The 23,753-nt window shown below is 41.8% G+C and overlaps 1 protein-coding gene across 1 annotated transcript in view; it reads right to left on the bottom strand.

Moving 5' to 3' along the window:
- CRIM1 (cysteine rich transmembrane BMP regulator 1) overlaps positions 1-23,753 on the bottom strand; it is a 530,601-nt gene that overhangs the window by 180,509 nt on the left and 326,339 nt on the right. Inside the window, exon 6 of the mRNA XM_075267494.1 lies at positions 4,647-4,829. Within this exon, the coding sequence (XP_075123595.1) occupies positions 4,647-4,829 (183 nt within the window). The remainder of the gene's footprint in view (positions 1-4,646; positions 4,830-23,753) is intronic.

Genomic DNA, 23,753 nt, shown 5'->3' on the forward strand with positions numbered 1-23,753 from the left:
GTGAGGGTGGGTACTGCAGCGGCGAGTGTAGGTACTGTAGTGGAGTGTAGGTACTGTAGCGGTGAGTATAGGTACTGCAGGTGGATACTGCAGCGGCGAGTGTAGGTACTGTAGTGGAGTGTAGGTACTGTAGCGGTGAGTATAAGTACTGTAGCGGTGCCGCATAGATTTTAAAGAGACAGCACTGCAGTACTGACACAATTTTCGTTAAAGTTTGTACAGTAAGTGGTCACCACAGCTTGCAGCATGTAAACAATACTGTGAACCGTGCTGTCTGCGGGGGTCCCAGGTGTGGAAGGCCATCAATATTAGAATCCAGATAACCCCTTTAATACATTTTATAATCTACCCTATTAACAATTTTTGGTTTCTTTCTATGAAATCTTGAAAATGAAATTATTTTCCCTGTATTACACCCATGAGGGACAGTTGTCAATAGAGAAGCATGGAGAAGAGTAAAGAAATGCAGAGGTTACACTTTAAGTTGCAAGAATGTGTGCTAAAACGGCACCAAAATTTTACCAAAATTCTGTCATTTATATTTCATTGTCTGCCTAAGCCAACTAATAAGTGGGTATGAACTACAACTATACAGTCTAAAAGTGCGCTAGATTTATCATTCAGCATTGAGATAGTCTAAGGCTGTCTACTATAAATTTGCCTTGTCTATAAATTAGACATTAGAATTAGGATTAGTAAATCTGCCCCACAAATCTTTATGAGCTGCTGGCACTAAATGGCACAATATTGTTTGTAGTGTTTGGTCTAATAGCCCCGTCCACCTGCCATTGATTATTTGCTATTGCAGAATATTGACAGGTCTGTTATGTTTTTTTCTAGGAAGGTGAAATGACAATTCGGGATAATTCTAAGCTTTGATTAACACCCAGAGACCCCGTCTAGTCGCTCTCTTATTGGCACTGCTCAGTAAATGCTATATAAGAACTCAATTTCAATTCAATTATCTGCCCAACTAATTCTATCTTCTGCTATCATTAATCTTAATGAAGACGTACAGGAACATCTTAATTTCACAAGTTCTGATTGTACAAATGGAAGATTGCTGTCAATAATAATTTATGGGTGCCCTTGCTGCACTGATGATGAAATGCGAAAAAAAAGGCGACGGATGTCTCGCTGCTGATTTATAGCTGCTTAATTGTAGAGCAAACATGTACACAGGCACGGTACACTCTTATTTTACCATTTTACAACGCTTGTATCTATCAGTCTTCTGAACTACACATTTCCTTTAACTACCGGACACACAAAAATGAAGAAATCTTAAAGCTCCATTTATTTTATAGTATTGCAGATTAATTATTGAACTAAAAATCCCTCCCCTGTCCAAAATAATCTTCTAACAAGGTATGCTGCTCCTGGCAGCAAGAGTATAACTCCCCGACACCTTTACTGCGGTGAAAATGAAGCATTACATGTAAATACCCCCTGGTTTAAGAAGGCTTCGCAGTTTTCCAAAAGTGCTTACTTAAGGGGGCTTTGCCGTTCCTTTTAATAACCCTCACCATAACCTTGTCACAAACATAGATGAGGACCTCCTAAGACCTAACTCCGTTTTAGGGGTTTACTTTACTATAGATCCGTAAAATAGGTCATCAATACTACATCAGAAGTGGTTTGACTCCTGGTACCCCCGCTGATCAGCTCATTCCCAAAGCCGTAGTGTACTGGAATTACACAGCTCAGCACACAGTGTACCAACCAATAAAGGTACTGCAAGTATATCCTATTCTAACCTAAGGACAGATCATCAATTGTAAAGTTGTGGACAATCCCTTCAAGCCTGGATTTCCACAAAATAGCTGCATGCAAGTTGGAATAAATGTTTCCCTGGGATATTTGCTTACGTTTTAATAGCTCTATTTTTTTACGTTTTAATAGGGGCTCTATCATTGGGATAAAGTCATTTTTAACTAATCACATCCTTGCATAGCCTTTAGAAAGGCTATTCCACAGCTACCTTTAGTATGTAAATTGCCTCAGCGGTTTTTGAATAAATCCGTTTTTATACATATGCTCATTAGACTGGTGCACAATGCATCGTGCACCCTCTTTGCTACTGTTTCCTATGCACAGGCTGCTGCTGCTGCTGATGACTCAGCTTCCTGTTTGCACACACACATAGGAGATAATAGCAGAGACGAGTGCTGCTGGGAACTTCCTGTGCTGGTTGTAAGCTCATTAGCATATGAATAAAAACAGATTTATTCAGAAACCACTGACGCTGGTTTCACACCAGCGTTCGGGTCTCCGTGTCAGGTTTCCGTCTTCTGCCGGCAGAAGACGAAAACCTGTCAGACAGTGTCCGGCCATGAGCGCCAGTGAGCATTTTATGCTGTCTGCGGCGAAACCGGTTTTTTTAAAACCGGACACAAAGTCCTGCATGTCCGACTCTGTGTCCGGTTAAAAAAAAACGGTTTCGCCGCTGAGAGCATAAATCACTCACGGGCGCTCACGGCCGGACACTTTTCAAATGAATGGGTTTGAAACATGCCTGCAGGTAACGGAAACCTGCATAACGGAGTACGGGCGCAGATGTGAACGAGCCCTGAGGCAATCTACATACTAAAGGTAGGTGTGGAATAGACTTTCTAAAGGCTATGCAAGGGTGTGATTAGTTAAAAATGACTTTTCCTAATGATAGAGCCCCTTTAAATAAATAAAAACAAACAAACAAACATTCTTGTGTTGGGGTGAGCGCTGTCACCTTCCTTTCCTTTTAGCAGCTATACATTTGGCCCAAAACAGTCTTCTTAACATGTGGTCTCTAGTTTTGTGTATTTTCTAATGGTTTTCTGAAGATTGCTTTAAGACTTCTCTTTAGCTATGTGTGTACAAGGTTAAAGTTTGCCAAAAAACTAAAGTGAGCCTCATATAGATTCCTGGTACTCATCATGTTACTGGTATATTAACCAGTACTCAGCAAGGTGCGTGGTGAAATGCATGCTCGGTGTAATGACCCGGCCCAGGGCTGTTACTTTTCTGTCTGAATGGATGAACGGATCAGTAAGCCACACCAGGTCCATCAGATGCTGGAAGCAGATGTCTCGGGCAGATGTGTAGCATCCTTGGCTTTATGGAGACAGTGAGCAGTGATGTTATCAGGCAGCCATGCACAATGAAGACATACATAGGAGGTGACTGAGTAATGGAGATAATGCCATATCCCCTGTGATACGGAGCACTTGTGCCAAATGCTACACAATTTGGAGTTACATGCATAAAATACAGATTACGTTGTTGCAGATGATGTTTGTGCAGTATTTGTAGATATATCGCAGCCTCTTTGCAGCCTCAAGGTTATTTATTGCAAATCAAACTTTTCTATATCAATTTCTCACAATTTCTCTTAAGATCTCTGCTTGCTGTCATTCATGGGAAGTATATGCAAATCTGACTTCCATGATGTAATTAGGAAGCCAGTGCCTCAGCCATGCACACCAATAGAGGGCGCTCACTGAGAATGTGCAAGTCTATCTTCCATGATTTAACTAGGAAGACAGAGCCTCAGTCAAGCAAACCTATAGAGGGCGCTCCCTTTAACATCATGCCGACCTTCTCAGAGGCCTTTGTTTGCAATGATGTTGGAATTATACCAGGTACAGTCTCTCAGCCAAGGACAGCTGTTTCAATGTTCTTGCATCTCATCAGCTTGGCGCAGAGAGGACTGACCTGGCAGAGCGCCCTCTATTGGTGTGCATGCCTGAGGCACTGGCTTCCTAATTACATCATGGAAGTCAGATATGCATATTCTTCCCATGTTCCTTTGCACAGTGGAGCGCTCATGGCTTAATAAGACTCCACACACCTAAATGGTGGTCTCTCCCTATGGAGTGACGACATCCCCTCAACCCTGCTGTCATTCAGGCATCAGTGGCCTCCATTGAGTAATACTTGTGCAGCACTTCATATTAACTCTTTCCTGACATCCACGGTACTACTGCCAGGTCTTTGAAGAGGGGCCGCCATAACCAACAGGTCTCCAAAGTGCACAGCGGAGACGCAAAGACAATGCCCATGATCAGAGTTCACAAAAATCCAAAAAAGGCTGCGACGGAAAGCGGTCTATGGAAGCTGCCGATGATATGATTGCCATGATGCACAATGAAAGGTAACTTACAATAGAGTTTAGGAATCACTGCTTGAAGCCCACTCCTACTGATGCAAAACACTTAAAAAAAAAATATTGCCATATGAAAGTGGAATTTAGATTAAGTTCACACGAAGCAGATTTGATGCTGACATTTCTGAAGCTATTCCATGAATTTTAGTGGGTTTCTGCAGCGTCACTACCTATTGGGCAGTCTACTCTTTGACAAAATTTGCCGCTAGAGATGAATATGTTGCACACAAATGCCAAAAATATACTGCAGCACCCTTGAAGAAATGCAAAGGTACTTTGATGTTGTAAATGGTATTAACAAAAAAATAGTACATCTGTTAGACAACTAGGGCTTATATCATCTATGGCAATTTTCAGGACACCCTGATAAACCTGCCCCTGTTGGAATCTGTCGACATGTAGCAAGAAGCAGCTGTGTAATGTCTTGTTGGTTCCCAACAGGTATCTCACTGTTTGCATCTCCTGGAAATGATTCCTTACTAATGCTGATAAATGACATTACCTTCACAAACTGGGCAGCATTCCCCCTCTGGCACATAATAGCGGTCACAGTGCAGCTCTCCGCACTGAGCTGAGAAGCAGATGGAAACACCTCCTTGACACCGACAGAAGCGACAAGCGTCCATACGAAACATATCTCCATCGTAATATTCCACGTTATTAAATATACACGCTGGCTTTGTCTCTGAAAAAAAGAAGAGGAGAAAAGAATATGGATTCAATTTGTGATATATTAATGGACCGTATGCATTCGGTATAAAAAACTAAATTCAATTCATTAATACATTCAATTCAAATTCAATACATAATATAATATACACTATACTGTATATACATAATATAATATAATGCATATATATGTACATATTATGTGTGCGTGTAATATATATATATATATATATATATATATATATATATATATATATATATATATAGTTAGTTAGTTAGTTAAGGAAATAGATGTTAAATATATTGTTTGAGTATTCATTCGCTTACTTGGTCCGGGGGTTGCGTCACGACTTGCTCCCCAGATCGCTTCGGTAGTGAAGCAACCCAGGGAGACAAGCGTTGCCTCCAACCACATGATGTTGCCGAAACCCCCGGGTTCATCAAAAGCATCCCGCTGAACCAAGTAAGTGAAAAAATACTCCCTGGACAACCTCTTTATCTTCAGGTTCTCTCATACAGTGTTCTTAGGTCCTCAGTGTTGTTTCCAATATGAAGTTATTACACACCCTATTGAATGTTACACACTCCACTTCTCTCTCATTAGACCTGATACATGACCACCAAGGATCTATGACCTGGATATCAGTCCTAGTGCTAGACACCAGACAAAGGGCAATTGCAATGGCAGAACAGTGATCAACAAGATCACACATGTAGCTAAACACACTAAAGGTTTCCATACAGTCACCCGAGACAAACCTTTGACAGGTGAAATTCCAGAACGAATAATCAGATTAGTTGACCAATTAAAATGTCACACGAAAGATCTTGCAACCTTTAGTGGACTTTCCGTGAGAAATGCGGCAGGAAAAAAAACCACAATGCATTTCCCCTGCAATCTTTTCCGCAGTGTTTTTTTGCAGCGATTCACTGCGTGGGGCCTTAGCCTGAAGGTGGCTTGTACAACAGTAGTTCATCCCTCAATCTACTTCTATGTAATGTGAATGGTCACCTTTACTACTCTGCCTGATCAGACAGTGAACTATGCAGCTGCACAGTCCTCTCTCTCTCTGTGAACCATTTTTCTATTCCAATCACCAGCCAATAGACAGCACTTTAGCCTGCACAATGGATATGGGAATAGCAGAGATTCAGACCTCTGACTATTTTTGTAACAGGTACACTATATTCCATGAATTCTAAGGCACCAATGATAAGAAACACGTAAATAATTCCGGTTTTAACCTAAATGGAAAAAAGGAAGAAATAACTTTCATATTTTATGCACGCTGCTATTCAGAAAAAATAAAAAGTAATACCCTTCTTGTTCCAAGTCTTCAATAAAGCTTGTATGTGTCACTTGAGTTATTATACTATTTACCATGCTGTCCTCAAGCAAGCAACTCACAAGTGACACCTATTATACTTGACTAATACATATATGGGGGCAATCTATCTTATGACGGCCAGGCTGCAACTAAGTTAAAGTTGTGCTGAGAAGACGAAAAAAAAGTCTTTCAGATTTATCCGGAGTCCCAGCGGAACATCTATCATCATCTAAGAGGTGAAAGGCTTGAAATGGGCAGAATTTCACTACTTTCTGTTACCCGTGCCACTTCAGCTCCTACAGCACTTCCATAAATTATACATGCAAAGGAAAGTCATTGAAAAATGAGCAAACTGTATGACAATAGACCTTCTGTAAACAGCACTCAACTTTATTATAGAACGGCACTTGAGATGCAAGCTGTTTGCTGGAGTCTCCATTGACGCCAAGGCCGGTGGAACCATTTGGCTAATGAAATCGTCTGTGAAGAGAGCAATTGGTGTTCAGACAGATGGATATAGTCTGTATATGCCTGTGTACACTATACTGCTTATAAAGTTGGAGGAGAACTTTTAGCATTGAAATCTAACAGACACCCTTTTCCACAACAAGCCCCAATACTAGATGGACCAAATATATTCAATACTGTGCATGACAAGACCCAAGCAAAGAGCAAGGAGATCTAACTCTCCATCCACGCTCTCTGACCACAACCTGCTGACGTTCTCTGCCCTCTCTTCTCCAACGGACCCCCCACTCTCTAAACCACCACGCCCCCGCAGAACGCCTCTGGAAGAAAAGCAACTCCCATTTAAAAATGCACTCACCGCCGCCAAGCAGGTCTACTTCACCACACTCATATCCGCACTCTCTCGCAACCCCAAACAACTATTCTCCACCTTCAACTCCCTCCTCCGTCCTCCCCCCCCCCCTCCAACATCACTTATCTCAGCTGACGACTTCGCCTCCTACTTTAAAACTAAAATTGACTCCATCAGAGACAGCCTCAGCCTACACCCCCGACAACCCCTCTACCCAACTACTTGCTGCTCCTCATCCCTGACCTGTTTCTCCTCCATCACTGATGAAAAACTCTCCTCCCTAATCTCCAAATCCCACCTCACCTCCTGCGCGCTCGACCCGATTCAATCACATCTCATCCCCAAGCTCACTGAAGTTATCACTCCAGCCCTAATCCATCTCTTCAATCTATCCCTAACCAATGGATCCTTCCCCTCAGCCTTCAAACATGCCACTGTCACTCCTATACTTAAGAAACCGTCCCTTGACCCGTCCTCTCCAGCCAATTATCGTCCCATCTCACTGCTCCCGTACGCCTCAAAACTACTTGAGAAACATGTCCATTCCGAACTCTCCTCCTGCTCTTTGACAGACTTCAGTCAGGCTTCAGACCCCGGCACTCCACTGAAACTGCCCTAACAAAAGTCACCAATGACCTGCTAACCGCCAAAGCCAAGCGCCATTACTCTGTCCTCCTCCTCCTCGACCTCTCCTCTGCCTTTGACACAGTTGACCACTCCCTCCTGCTAGAAATTCTCTCATCCCTTGGCATCTCAGACATGGTCCATTCCTGGATCTCCTCATACCTCACCGACCGCACATTCAGCGTCTCCCACTCGCACACCACCTCCTCACCACGCCCTCTCTCTGTAGGTGTCCCCCAAGGCTCCGTCCTAGGACCCCTCCTGTTCTCCATCTACACCCTTGGCCTGGGCCAACTCATAGAATCTCATGGTTTCCAGTACCAATGCTATGCCGACGACACCCAAATATACATCTCTGGACCTGAAATTACCTCCCTGCTGGCCAGAGTTCCAGATTGTCTAGCGGCCGTAGCCTCCTTCCTCTCCTCCCGCTTTCTCAAACTCAACATGGATAAAACAGAGTTTATCATCTTCAGCCCATCCTGTATGGCCCCTCCACCCGACCCATCTATCAAAGTTAATGGAACCCCACTTACCCCTGTCCCACAGGCCTGATGCCTTGGGGTAACCCTGGACTCCGACTTATCCTTCAAACCACATATTCAAACCCTCAACACCTCTTGTCGCCTCCAGCTCAAGAACATCCACCGAATCCGCTCCTTCCTCACCCCAGAAACTACCAAGATGCTCGTCCAGGCCCTCATAATCTCCCGCTTAGACTACTGCAACACCCTTCTGCATGGACTCCCAGCTAACACCCTCGCCCCCCTCCAGTCCACCCTAAACTGCGCTGCTCGCTTAATCCACCTCACCCCCCGATCCTCATCGGCTGCGCCCCTTTGCCAGTCCCTCCACTGGTTACCCATAGCCCAGCGAATCGAGTTCAAGCTACTAACGCTAACATACAAAGCCATCCACAACCTGTCCCCTCCATATATCTCTGACCTCATCTCCCGCTACCTGCCCACACGTAACCTCAGATCCTCCAATGACCTCCTACTCCACTCTGCTCTCATCCGCTCCTCACACAACCGTCTCCAAGATTTCTCCTGTGCATCCCCCATACTCTGGATTTCCTAACCAAGATACAGAAGACTGACCCCCACAATCACAGGCTTCAAAAAGGCGCTGAAGACTCACCTATTCAGGAAGGCCTACAACCTCCAATAACACTATCACCGCACCCCCATCTGTACAGTCTCCCCCTCTCCTCCTGTCTCTCCCCCCTTCCCTCATAGATTGTAAGCCCTCGCGGGCAGGGCCCTCTACCCCACTGTGCCAGCCGATCACTATTAGTATGATATGTACCTGTATATTTTGTGTACTGTATGTAACCCCAAATGTAAAGCACCATGGGATTAATGGTGCTATATAAATAAACAATAATAATAATAATAATGCAATTCATTCTAATGTGCCTGAACTGGAGATACAAGATCTGTCCGGCTTTTACACTAGATTTTACTATATAAACAATATTTTTTCTTCTTTTTATGGCCTGTATTTTTCAGCATTGTGTCCTTTTATACGGCAAGGGAATTGGCAGATGAATTGCTTAAAAATGCTGGTATCACAAGGGTCATTTTCATCTAGGCAGATGTATGCTATAACTCAGCTGTGGTCAAGCAAGTGCATTCAATGTTCTGGCAGCTGATAGTCTATAGATTTTGTGGCCTGCCATAAGCAATATTTCTTTTGGTTTATTATTTTTTTTTCTCTCTGTCGTAGTTCATAAATAATTTGGGTTGGCAATTGTATTTAAACCTTTCTAAATGACCCCCCACCCACATATCTTCTCTCTTTCATGGTTTATACAATTTGCAGAATCTGATCGATTATACTACAGAGTAATAGCCCGCTCTCTATCAAATGTTTGGTGGGTCGGCTCTGTTTATTCGCTATTGTTGTGGGGTGAATAGCAATCGAGACTCATGACAAAGTGTGTCATGCTGAAAAGTCAAAATCAATACACTTTCTGCATTCAGTAGACAGTGTGTGAATGATTTGTGCATCTTCTTTAGTTTTGTGACATCAGATCTATCATCCACATGTCTGGGATCTTTACGTGGCCTTATTCATCCCATTAAGATTGCCTTGTAGCGATCCAACCTATTGAGGGCTCTGTAGACAAAGTCTATGGAAATATATGGTGGACAGTCTAACATTCCCTGTGTATTGGCTGCTGATCATTGGGGGTCCTGGCTGTCAGTCCTCGCTGATCTGCTCCTATTGGCCATTAATATGGTTAGTCCCCTTACAGTCTTTTCACTATATTCATAAGCTGGCATTGACAGAGATACCGTACACTATATTGGCTGATTTTTTTTTTTTAACCCTTTTAAACATTTGTGCCCGGTCACTATAGGTCAATTTCAGTAAGTTCCCCGAAATACGTTACTAAGGGTTTGTTCACTGACTCCCAAATCAGTAAAAAGTTGCGTTATTAAATTTAGCGTGTTTCTTGTTTGCTTTCCGATCTGATTTCAATGGAGATTTTCAGCACCTAGTCTTCCATAGATTAACGGGAGACAGATTTTAGGCATTTTTGGGGCTGATTTAAAGTCAAAGAAGCCTCAAAATCCGTGTCAAAAAAGCAGTGCAAACATACTCTTACACAGGGTCACAGGGTTTGCGATTTCAATCCAGAATTGTTTTCAAACTCTGAAAGCCGTCCATAACAAAAATCCTTAGAAGTTGCTTTTATGTTTAATCTTATGATGTTCTTTAAAGAAAGTCCTACAAAAATACACAGGAGACCGCAAAGCATACAAACAAGATTAAAAAGGAACAGTAAATCCATAAAAATGAGCTTGATAAAGCACAGAATATAAAAATCCTCTTCAACATCTACACCAAGAAGAGAAAAAAAAAAACACAGCGGCAAGCGCTAATAGCGTAATACGGTGGTAGAAATGGCGAACAGTAATACACAAAAGTAGGAGGCTAACCTTAGGGGGCATTCACACTGAGGAAGTGGTTGCTGATTCTGACACGATAACTTGCAGCAGAATCAGTGCTGAAAAAAAGCCTCCCATCGATTTCAAAGTGTTCTGTGCGAAAGACAGGACCCATTGAAGTTAATGGGAGTCTTTTTTCAGCGTTGATTCTGCCGAGAGTTATCGCGACAACTTCCTCCATGTGAATGCCCTCTTATTTGGTTGTGACAATTACTTCACAACCACTACATAGGCATGTAACACAATAAGATTCTGTAAATGGGTGGACCAGGCCTCAGGAACGCCTTAAACCTTGGTTGGGCGTCTGGGACATCCAATGTGTAGAAAAAAGAGGCAATGGGCGCGCTGGTCCAAACGAATAACCTTTATTCAACACACGACGCATTTCGGGAAGACAGGTCCCTTTCTCTCTTATCAGAATTTGGATCAGCACGCCCATTGCCTCTTTTTTCTACACATTGGATCTTCAACAAATTTTAATTTACTAGACATTAAATAGTCCTTCACCCTAATGTAAAATATTATTCTGTATGCGATAGAAGATCCATTACTGCACCCAGTGTAGAATGAAGCAACAAATAGCTGCTAAAATAAGATTGGATATCTTACATACATTTCTAGATACTTGGCTTCTCCTGTAGAATCACTTGCTGTTGCACAAAGTGAACAGCAGCTATAGTACTGGTATAATGTAGGCGTACGATATATGGATACACTAATACCAATAACACGCACAATCCCGTTATAATACACCCAATAAATCTATTTATTTTCCTGAAATAAAAAAACAAACAAATGAACATCTTTGACCCAACCACATCTCCTAATGCCACTGACTCTTAGGGTCCATCTTGTATTGAATTTGACACATATTTTGCTGTGTTCTCCACACCACAATCCACATCCCATGCAAACAAAGTGTCTTTCTATACCCCCACTCAAATGTTAGGTAAAATTTCCAAGCAGAATATAATTCATGGCAATAAGTTAGACATTACTTCTGCCTGTGGATTCTGCAGGAGAAGCTGCTATTCACGTGTGGATCCATGGCGCATATTGCACATTCATGGCAGAGCTCCAAGAAGTCTCAAGATTTATAATTGCAATATGCAAATTTTACACATGATCATTGCCTTCCCATAGGTGGCGCTAGAGGCACAGCTATCCTTCTCTTTGAGATAGCTGATTTGCATACTTTTTTCCCCCCAGAGAAGCAATACATGGCCTCTAAGACTCCTTACACCTTCAATGGCACTCTGTAAGAAAAAATAGTACCCCCCCCCCCCCCCCGCAGACCCCTATGCATTATCATTTGTTGCAGTGTGAAAAGACCAATTTATGAGCGCTGTCATGACATAGCACCTATTTTTATTATTAGTGTAATTTTAGTGGTTTTGCACTGTGTGTTCAAGGTCATTTGTTTGATACAAGAACCATACAAGATGCAATGGCCTTCTGGGGAACCCACCAGTAGTCTGGGTTGGGGGATATTGTCTCACCATCAGATGCCTAAACCTTGCAACCTCAGCCCCCTTCTTCTAAGGGGGAGCAACAAGACACTGGCTCCTTGGTAGACATTGGGGTGGTAGCTCATCTTCCTTTTGTACCAGTCTGCACCCGTGTGCCCTTTCTGTGTGCCGCTATGCACCGTATTATGTACTTGGGTGAATGAGATTTTTAAGATGTTAAAGGAGTCAACTTTCAGACCTGTATTTCAGATGGTGATCTCTTTTTAATATGAATAAGTGATGTTCACTAAAAGCAGAGCCAGCATAGATTTTATAGCATTATTCTGCACGGAATGATTAGTATTACACTTTGCTCAGTATTTCTGCATAGACCTAAATCTTACTTAATGAGGATAGAAACTCATCATTTCATTCTGAGCCCTCTCCAAGTTGCTATGCATCATATTAGATCACAGATGGAAGCATGTGTTTCAGGCTCGCACAGATAACATTTATTTTACATTAATGCTATTTATCTTACTGTCATCTTCCTGCTTATTTCATTGAAAAGAAATACCGCAATATTAACATTTCAGAACTTTATGCCGATGCAGTCATAGCGCTGACATTGAATTACATCTTTATTCCACTTCCCTGAGACCTATAAACATAGCCAAATGCAATACTAAAGTTAAAAAAAGACCATGGGCTGCTATATCCATACTGACAGTCAATGTACCCCAAATATGCTACCGTAACCCTTTTTGGGTTTCTCTCCTATTGATGTCTAAATTATTACATGGCTATTGCAACAATGGGATTTTGTAGACAATTAAAACTGAAACATGTTTGCAAATATAAGTAATTTTTTTCTCTATTCATCTTCATGATGACAGTCTTTTTTCTTGATCAGTTGTCAATAGATACGACGGTGAAAGCAGGGTTATTCTATGGTCTGGGACGTGTCATAAATCCAGCCATGATTTCCTTATTGTGTCCGGGTTATCTTCTCATCTAGTGTCTGATAACCAATCCACTATAAGGAGCTGATTGTTTCTGACAAATACCAGACCATGATCGTATCTATTCATACATTCCTGGTCGTATCTCTTGGCAAATGATCAAGCGAAAGACTGTCTTCACTAAGATGGTAGAGAGAAACTTTAAAACTCTACCAAATGAGCTCAGCTCCTCAGTAAACCGAACTCTTGAGTTGTCTCAATCATTGGCTGGACACCAGCCTTGTCAGGTCTAAAAGCTCTATATAGATGGAATAAGTCACCAGAACCAAGAATATCATGCCAGCCCTTCAGATAGATTGGGGTCATCTTCCCTTTGTGAATTGGTTCCGCTGTTTTCATCAATATGCGAATGAACTCTTTGGAGCAATAAGGGCATTACCATTACTCTATTACTGGACCCAGTACAGGTGGTGGGTGACAGAAGGACACTGTCCATGGTGAGCTCCATGCTGGAGAATAACTCCCATCCCATGTATGAGACCATGATAGCACTGGGAGTACTGTCAGTGACCGACTGCTTCACCCCAAGTGTGAGAAGGAGCTATCGGAGATCCTCCCGACCGCGACCAGGGTGTATAATCTACATCAGGCTAAGTGAACATCACTTCGCACAGAGAACTAAATGATCCTGAAGTCTTTCTTTTCTTCTTAGTTGCTATGACTCCTAGTATCTTTTCTATCTGCTATTCTGAGCTTGTATGTGTTCTTTCTTGTAATATATTACTGTATTATCCATGCTGCTGTAACTCACAATTTCCCCATGGTGGGACTATTAACGGATTATTTTATCTCATCTCTTATCTTAGTAGCAACATCCTTGTAGTTTCAAAGAGCTCATTTGCATATTGACACAATTCGCAAGGTTGAAAACACTGATTTAGGTGACCCTTACCTATCAAACCGCAGAGCTGGGTTATATGCTGGGTTCTGGTGACAGACTCCCTTTAATAATGCATTGAGGTTATATTCTGAAATCTAATGACAGCTACAGCCACGTATCTTATGTATGTGCATAAATATATTTGATGAGATTTTAACTCGGTGTTTTTATTCCTTTCTTCTCATAAAGTTGGAGACTAAAATATCCCTTGATCTGTATCTTTACTAGAAACATAAGTGGTGCTGCATGTGAAAAGAGGAAAATGCTGTTGTGTTTCTGTTTTTATCTCATTGAGGTCAACAAGGTAAAACCACAGCAGAGACTCCAGAGACTGAAAGTTTTAGCTGCAAATAAATAAAAGAGCAGCAAATATTGTATAATTCCTCATTGTTTTAAATGGGACATTTATATGACACAAATATTGACCGGAAAAAAATTGCACAAATGCAATGTGTGAACCTGGTGTTAAAGGGATGCTATCATTAGAATCTCTGTTTTTTCTAAATAACACGTAGGAATAGCCTTAAGAAAGGCTTTCCTTCTCCTACCTTTAGATGTCTTCTCAACGCCGCCGTTCGGTAGATATTCAGTTTTCTGTCTTTATGCAAATGAGATCTCTCACAGCACTGGGGGCGGGCCCCAGCGCTCAAACAGCACTGGGGACGTCCCCAATGCTGCGAGAGAACTCTCCAGCCCCGCCTCGGCTTTGAATCTTCTACGCATACATAATCAGTTCTGCCAGCGGGCCTCGAGCAGAGCCGACTGCACCTGCATGCGGCCATTTTTTTGTGGCCACTTACTACAAGAGCTTGCGTAAGCGGGAACAAAAAAATGGACGCGTGCAGGTGCAGTAGAAGATTGAAAGCCAGGCCGGAAGACAACCCGTAGAAGTCGGTTCCTGAAGAAGATGGAGGTGGCGCTGGATTGTTCTCTCGCAGCATTGGGGACGCCCCCAGTGCTTTTTAAGCGCTAGGGCCCGCCCCCAGTGCTACGAGAGAACTCATTTGCATAAAGACGGAAAACGGAATATCTACCGAACGGTGGCACAGAGAAGACATCTAAAGGTAGGAGAAGAATAGCCTTTCTTAAGGCTATTCCTATGTGTTAGTTAGAAAAAAAGGGATTCCTTTAATGTAGATCATCAAGAATGTTTATAAGACCAAGATTGCTGGATTTGGTGATATGTATAGCATACTGTACTTTTATCCTACAAATGGTTGAAAATACAAACAAAAAACCACAACTTTCATCAATCATAGGGTGTGAAGAGCAATGAAGGCTGTGTCTTCCAGTGATGTTTTAGGGAATACTCCAGCAGCCTTATCTCAGAGAGTTACATGTCACTCACTGCTTGGGTTTAAATTGGAAGCCTAGAGGCATATATAGGAACCATGGCGTTTGCTTCTCATGTGAAAAGGTTGGAAAATCATTTGTATCGGTTCTTATTTCCCTATTAATCATGAGATGAATCCGAGCTCGCCGCAGCCCGCGGAAATGGAGTGAAATTACATTTTAAATGTGCATTAAAATAGCTGCAATTTGCTATATGACAGCTAGGATGTGATATTAACTAAAAGCTGCAAACTGCAGCCCGGCATCCTTTATGCACTATACAAAAAGAGAAAGAAAGCGAAAACAGCATTGAAAAGAGGGCGCAGCAATGAGAAATGATATCTATGAGACTCATTTCTCAGTCACTCTGCTTCCTCTGATGACGGATAAGTATTACTTGTCTGGACTAATTGTGGCCACTTTCAGCTTCTCTGAGGATCAGATCTACACAACAGTCGTTTTTTTAATCTTTTTCCCTTTTTATAGTAAAATTTTGTGTTTATTTGATTGCATGTCTGTGATATTAAAACATGTATTGATAATGTATAATGGCTCTACAGCACTCAGCGCTATTACTAGAGAACCGTATTACATTGCAAGTAGAGGCCCAGGTGTCCATTCACATTAGACACAAGTCTGCTGAATGTGTTAATTTGGAACGAACGGCTTTGTCAACCAACCCCAACAGCCAATGTCTGCAGAAAGAAATGTTGGGCATGATGGATTCAGGGGAATGGTGGCAGCTTATCCCCCCCCCCCCCATCCTTATTGAAAAGACAGGCACACCTAGCCAAGTGTGGGAAGCGAGGGTTGAGATGAATTATGGTTTGGCTGACAGCTACTGAATAAGTATGGACAACTTAAAGGGGTTTTCTGAAATTAAGATATTGATGATAGGATAGGTTCTTAAAGGGGTTTTCTCATCTCATGCATCTAACTGGTAGCTTATGTAAATTGAAGACTTTTCCTAAATATATTGCTTTAAAACTGCTGCTTTGTTTTCCTGCTATGTGAACTTATTCCTCCCATTGTTTACACAGAGTTACCATAACCACGGACCTGTAAGATAGGACAAGTGACGTCACTCACTGCTGTGCCGGCAGGACAATCAGTTCAGCTAATTGCAATTTGCTGATAAAGCAGAGTCTGTAAACACACAGATAACACTGAGTCCCATCTGTACAAGCATGTGCATATTATCTGATCTGCATAAGTATTGTGATACCTCAGTGTCCTGTTTAGCAGTGAGTAGAAGAGACAACAAGCAAACTGCTGAAAGAGTGAGATGGGTAAACCCCTTTAATATCGGATAAGTAGGGATCTGACACCCAGCCCCATACTGATCACATGACGTCTGCAGCCCCAACTGCACAGTGTAGATTGCTGTTCAGCTACCATTCCCACTGCTGAGTTGTAATAACCTAGTATGGCCCTATACAGTGTATGGAGATGAGGTGTGCTCTTGTGGCATTTGGATTGATTGGGGGCCGCTGATATCATATATGGCTGGTGTTAAGTGTAAGACCTCCACCAATCTGATATTGATGATCTCTAATAAGAACATATTATCAATATCTTAAAGCCAGAAAAAAAACCCTTTATGGATAGTTCCCATTGTACTGTAATTTTTATTCTGTGCTATAATGATCACCTTTATTTTAGCACATATACATTATATGGTGAACCTCAGAAACAGCCACAACTGAGTTTACCATAAAACATGAGGTTCTTGCTTTTAGATAGCTCTGTGGCGAAGGGGATCTGCTGCTCAGGGTCAGGACTGTAGAAGTTGGTGTAGCCTCCATTTAATACTTCTATACATGGATATGTGGTACAGAGTATATAAAAATAAAATAAAGGAAGACTGTAATACAGAAGAGATTGGGAAATGTCAAAACTTCTTAGGCCTGGTTCACACCTGCGTTCGGTATTCTGTTCGGGGAGTGCGCTTGGGGATCCCCCAAACAGAATACCGAACGCATTAAAAAGCGGTGAGCAATGAAAACACACAAACCCCATAGACTATAATGGGGTCCATGTGTTTTCTGCGTGGTGTCCGCACGAATCACGTGGAGACAAAAGTAGTGCTTCAAGTACTTTTGTCTCCGCATGATTCGTGCGGACACTGCGTGAAAAACACACAGACCCTGTTATAGTCTATGGGGTCTGTGTGTTTTCATTGCTCACCGCTCTTTAATGCGTTCGGTATTTCATTCGTTTGGAGGAGTCCCCAAGCGGACTCCCCGAATGGAATACCGAAAAGCAGATGTGAACCAGGCCTCTCAGTGAATTCTCTTCAGAACTACCTCTTTGAGGAGACCACACTACTGATAACCTTCCTTCAATGTCATTTAGGGTAGTCATCTCAAAGACCTTTTATTGCCATCTTCATGAATGTTTCTTTCTGATAAGAACCTGCAGAATGTTAAGTGACCAGATGTAAAGGTGGCAGACTGCATTCTGCTGGTGGATCTGCAGAGGGAATTTATATACTTGTAAAAGCCACTAGGGCGGCAGAATTTTTGATAACATAAGGAAAGACGCCATGATAGCCATGCCATCCTAACTGCATTTTATTATGGCGCATCCCACTGAGTCATTTCCTAATGTATTCCTAATGGCGGCTCACAAGCTGGAGGTTATATGATATGTAGCGAGAGCCTCTAGAACAGTCCATAGAGCCTGACGTATTACAAGTGCCATGTCACCATCCATTCTGCAGTTATCTGCCCATATATATGTAAACAAGGGCAGAGATGCGGCTTCACGAGGACAGGAGGGTTATTAAGTAACTCAGTAACACAAAGACATATGCACCGCAACACTAAAAGCAGAGACTCAAAAGGTATAGTAAATCTCTAGCCTGAAAGTCTCAAGACTGGTCCCAAACCCTCTAGGTGTCTAATAGCCATTTAAGTATCAGATTGACTTATAATGTAGCAATAATGTGCCTCTTTTACCAGTAATGCCAAGGATATGTCATGCAAATATGCTGGCATTGCTGTAATAACAAATGCTGCCAAGCTGTTGATTTATGTAACCTTTTTATGGAGCCAGAAATTCCAATAACTTTTACGCCATGTTTGTCAGCTGCACTCACAAATGTATATTTAACAGGGCCATTAGCAATGATCTACTGATTTAAGCTTTCAACCTGAAGAATAGAGCAAAAAAACAGAAATAATAACATATGGTCTTGCTTTTAACAGTTTTAGCAACATGCTGCACACTTGGAAGCCGTGTGTCATTCTCTCTATTGAACGCTCACACTATCGTGTTGCTTGGAGCGTGTGGGGAGAAAATGCTACTATATGTTAATCGCCGACTTAAACTGCACTTCCTGGAATAAGAAATGTACCTCAGCCCCATAGTTATCTGGTACTTAGGTAGAAAGGTGGCAATAATAATATTAAAATTAATACTAATCTACTCCGCAGCATACTACCACGCCAATGTGTGCGTTTTATATTCTATGAACACACAATGCATAGAGCGGCTGTATCCGGGGGTACAAATGGAGCAGAGTTAACCCAAACTTGGTTAAATTGCTGCAGTGTGATATCTTATCTCGGAAGGCAGCAAAAACCAATGAAAAGTCATTGAAAAAATAAATAAATAAATAAAAATCATTGGTTTTTGGTTTCTTCTGTGATTTCATGCAGCCGCTTATCCTATAGCAAAAGTTTGCGTGACCAGTCTCCAAGAATGGAAAGGCAACCACTGACGGGGTAATTTGTGAGTGGAAGCTTACTGCGTACCATAGACCACAGCAATAAATCTGTCTACAATAAGCTCCCCCTAGTGGTACCTTTTATAATCTCATCACTAAAATGGGTATATTCCTCACACAGTTATGGAAGCTCTACTTCTGCATCTACCTCCAGAGCAGGGCCACCCAGTACTACTGGGAATGGAGAAGGGACCACACATGTGCGACTCTCTCCACTGACTTCTATGGAAGTTCAGGGAGGTAAGTGTGCTCATTGGAACTATTTTGGGATACACATGACTTCTGATGACTATCCTCATTCATTTTTTGGGATGTGGTATGAACAAACTGCAACTGAGAGCATTGCCGACCACAGTTCGCAATAAGGAGGCTCCCAGTACAGATCCTGTGATATACTATTAGGGTGTGGGAAGTGGTTAAAGTTACCATATGGCTATACAAGTACACGTTTATACAAAAATGTATTTTACTGACATTACATTCTGCTGTCAGTACGTGAGAATTCTACAGAGATATGTGAGATTACATAGAAGGGGGCGTACATTGCTCTCTTTTCTAGGACATTCCTCTCTCTGTCATGAAGTGCCGCTCTGATTTCCTCCTCTTAAGAGGTTCAGCAGACATGTAGGACACCACAGTGTAGCGTAGTCTTCTTATAATTTACAATAACATGTACAATATCCCAGAAATAATGTGCTCACACACGTGATGCAAATTGCCCTCATGGTGGTTTTAATTTTCGTTTTTTCCCATTTCTGTTTTAGTTGTCACAGCTAGGCGGAAGTGATGAAGAGTTGGTCCACAAGGCCGCTGTTGGACAGCAGTTCAGTATTTGGGCGAAGGATCCGAAGGAAGGAAGAAGCAGGGCATGGAGATTTTGGCTCTGTTATGTGTTAAATAAGTTTGTGTTTATAAAATAAATGCTGGGGCCAACCCCAGTGTTACCCACAAGTTATGGTGTGTTTATGGTAGAAGGAGTCATAGAGAGGAAGGAGTTTGATTACATAGTTACATAGTAGAGGAGGTTGGATGAAGACATCAGTCCATCAAGTCCAGCCTATAACCCTACAATCCCTACAGTGTTGATCCAGGGGAGGGCAAAAAACCCCATGAGGCTCATGCCAATTGCACCACTTCAGGGGAAAAAATCCTTTCCGACTCCAATCTGGCAGTCAGTATAAAAACCCTGGATCAACAGTCTTGGAGCAATACGGGCTTCGCTGGCACGATGAGCTATGTGGTAACACCGTCATTGCTCTAAAAATGGAAATATCTTGGCAATGGATACAGGTGACCACAACCCATCTATCTATGGGGTTGGGTTAATATGTTGGGGTCTCTTGATGGACTCCCTTTAAATTGAACCTAAAATCCTACAGCAACACATTGAGAGTAGTTGGGACATAATTGGTTAGTCATTGCTGTTACCGGGCAGATATGTCAATAGGCTTTGGTAGAAAAAAAACTGGTTTTCATCTCGATTAGTATAAAAAGCAGAAAACTGCACCTAAAAAAATGACACAGAACAGTAACAATGCTCCATCCATTTCTGCGATCCCCCGCGGCTATCTGCATCTACAATCAGGCACTCCAGCAATGGTTAATTCACCGAGATACCTAAACCAATCACACGCTATTCATCTGCTGGAAATGACAGCTAAGAAAACTACTCTTTTTTACATTATTATCATTGTTATCAAATCCATTGTGCATTCTGCTTAAAAGCTGTAAGTGTTGTAGATGTGAGAAAATAATACATCAAGCCTTCCAGTCTATCAAACGCAACGCATCAGGAACTAAGTAAACAGCTCTATGGGCCGACATCATGATGGTCATCACACAGAGTAAATAAAGAAGAGAATTCACTGCGCCGCACACGCATACAGCTACTAGTCTCAGATTTCCTTTTAGACATCTACTGCATTTCAGTACGAATAAAAAATGTAACATTCTGCAAATATACAGAGCCTGGCTGATATTAACATAGACTCCTTGTCTGCGGATAGCCTCATACCTACAGCATGGCACCTCTGGCTTACAGGCATTGTATCCTCCGTATACTTTAGAGTAGACATTTGCTACATTGTGCATAAACATTACATATATTGCTTGTATAAGAGACTGGTCCTAGAAGAAGCTATTGTTCTACTGTGGTCTCAAAGAAACACTATGAAGAGCATAGTCCTGTTTAGGCCCCTTGCAGACAACCATAGTGTAGGTCAGTGCGCTAACCGGGTATTTCCCATTCATTTCTGTCAGCCCATGGACATGACTGTGAATTACACAGACCAGTGTGCGGGCCGACAGTCCAGCAGCAAATCTCATACAGATCCTATTCTTGTCTGGTTTTGTGCTTGTACTTCTGTGGCTCTTATTCACTGAGCAAATGGGGCCACAAAAGCACAGACAGCACACGGATAATATCCTTGTACTGCCCGTGCCATCAATCGCGGCCATCTATAGCAGATTGTCGCCTGCAAGGGGTCTTCGTATGAGAAAAGGATCCTCTAAACTTTTCTTAGGACTATGTGTTGTGATACTTCTAGGGGTTACAATCCTAGTAAATATCGCGTGTCTCTACACAGGTCTGACACCGCCGGAATTGACTGGAAAATTAAATACTGTGTAGGGACACAACCCATTGACAACACTCAGTTGTAACACTCAGTTGTCAATGTATCCATATGTTTCCAGGCAGAATCACAATGTCAGTATGCCCCAATGCTGTCATTTTGAGGGGAATAAATGTTTGGGTAATTGATGACGCCTCTTTAAAAGGATTCTATTGGTAATGAAATGCCCTTGTAGGGCTGTTTCTACTCTTTCCAAAGATGCCTTTCAGATTCTGAATTGTAGCTCCTTTTTCAAAAATTCTTATTCAAATTAGCTGAAATTGGGCTTTAAGTCGTCTCATCTCCTACTGGGGCTTCACTCTCTGCAACAGTTAACTACCCCTACCCCACCACCTCCGCTCCTAGTACTTAAGAGACACACACTTTATCTCAGCTGAAGCTGGACCCCTGCTCTTATGGGTATAGCCTGAGATCATGAGGCATGTACAAGTGCTACGATTGATCCAGACGATAATGGCAGGGGAAGAAGGGTCACTAAAGCTTAAGAGCAGAGAAAAGAGCCCAGATAGGAGAGGAAATGCCCCTAAACAGTTTGTAAAAGAATAAAACTCTGATTTTCGTGAAAATGGAGCTGCAATACAGAATAAGAGAGACATCTTTGGAAAGTGCAGAAACAACTCTACATGGTACTGTCATTCCTACAAGGAATACTGAGTTTCCAGCTGACAGACTCCTTTTAAAGTAAGAAAACCTTTTCCTGGAAAAAAAAATACAAATGTTTTTTTTTTTCTTTCCTATAATGGAATCCAAGTGCTAAATATATAGCACCAAAAATACAATCTGTTAGGACTTGAGCAGCATGCCAAATAGCAGCCACATACGCCTATTATAAGGATTAAAGGTGACCTGTTGCCTCTCCTGACATGCCTGTTTTAGTGCGTGTACACACTCACATATCACAGCTTTCAGCACAGTAATACAAAGGTGACTTGGAGGTATACAGTATTACAGCCAGCCCTTCCTTCACTCCTATTGATTAATATTCCGCGTGGCTCGATTCATGTGCAGGTGACTTAATCAGCCGAAAAGCGTCAGCTTGACCTCTGCGCCGTTTGCTCAGCTGATAGATAAAACACATGGCCCAGATGGATTAAGCATGGCTATAAAATATACTCCTCCATTAAGACTCTTCTCATGCACCACCGCTTTGAAAACTTTCTCAATTCCCACATTTCTATTTGTCATTAATAAAAATCACCGTGCATAAATAACCTTATTTTCGCACTTCTCTCACAGTAGTTTTTAGCTCTCTTTTTACAGGTTTCCATCTTGTTTTCACAGTTTTAGCATAATATTCATACAAAGCTGGAAGGCTTAGTAGGCCCTTCTACATATGGCGGTATTACTCTTCGTGCCATGACTGCTACAGTTTAATTAGCATCTCTTTTCATCAGCACATAATACATGAATAAACTATTCTAACACGCCAAGTGACTCAGGTGGGATGTGATATATAAAGTAGGAAAGAAATCTGTACCGAAGAGAGCAATATGGCCGCTCCTGCTTCATAACATTAAAGGGAACATGGCCTATTTTTTAAGTGGAACACATTTTTAAACAATTTTTGATTTTTAAAAAAAGTTTTTATACCTTTTTCACTCAGACCACAACACGTAATAATATCACTTTCCAATCGCTAGGCCCCTTGCCAATCCAGTAGGGATTTTCATTGCAGCAGTCACTTTATTCTGATCACAAACGAGACAAGCAGCAACACAATAGAAGATGACACCTTATAGATAACACCCATTGTAACCCATCACTGAATCTACTACTGACAATAGAAGATGTGACTGTGTATCTACTCCCTACTCCTAGAAAAATCTTGCGTAGCTCTACATGATTCGGGTCCAGTCCATTGCTGCCTATGACCATGATTATGCTGAAAAGCATATCCCAAACAGAGCAGAGAAATTTAGGCAAGATGGCAGCCCCCATAGTCATGTACAGAAAATAGAAAATATATATCTTATATATGATATATTTCACTCTGGTCTTAATAAAATACTGACAGTCCTTTTACAGGGTTTTTGCCACAAATATAACCAAAGTTAAACATTTTTGCAAATATTAATAATTAAATATTTGGGAGCTTAGGGGTGGCAGTCTTACAGTATGTCTTGATCGGTTGCCAATGGATATTACAATAAATGCAAAAACTGGCAC

The sequence above is a fragment of the Leptodactylus fuscus genome, chromosome 3 (genome assembly GCF_031893055.1).
Source record: "Leptodactylus fuscus isolate aLepFus1 chromosome 3, aLepFus1.hap2, whole genome shotgun sequence".
In the NCBI taxonomy this organism is placed as follows: domain Eukaryota; kingdom Metazoa; phylum Chordata; class Amphibia; order Anura; family Leptodactylidae; genus Leptodactylus; species Leptodactylus fuscus.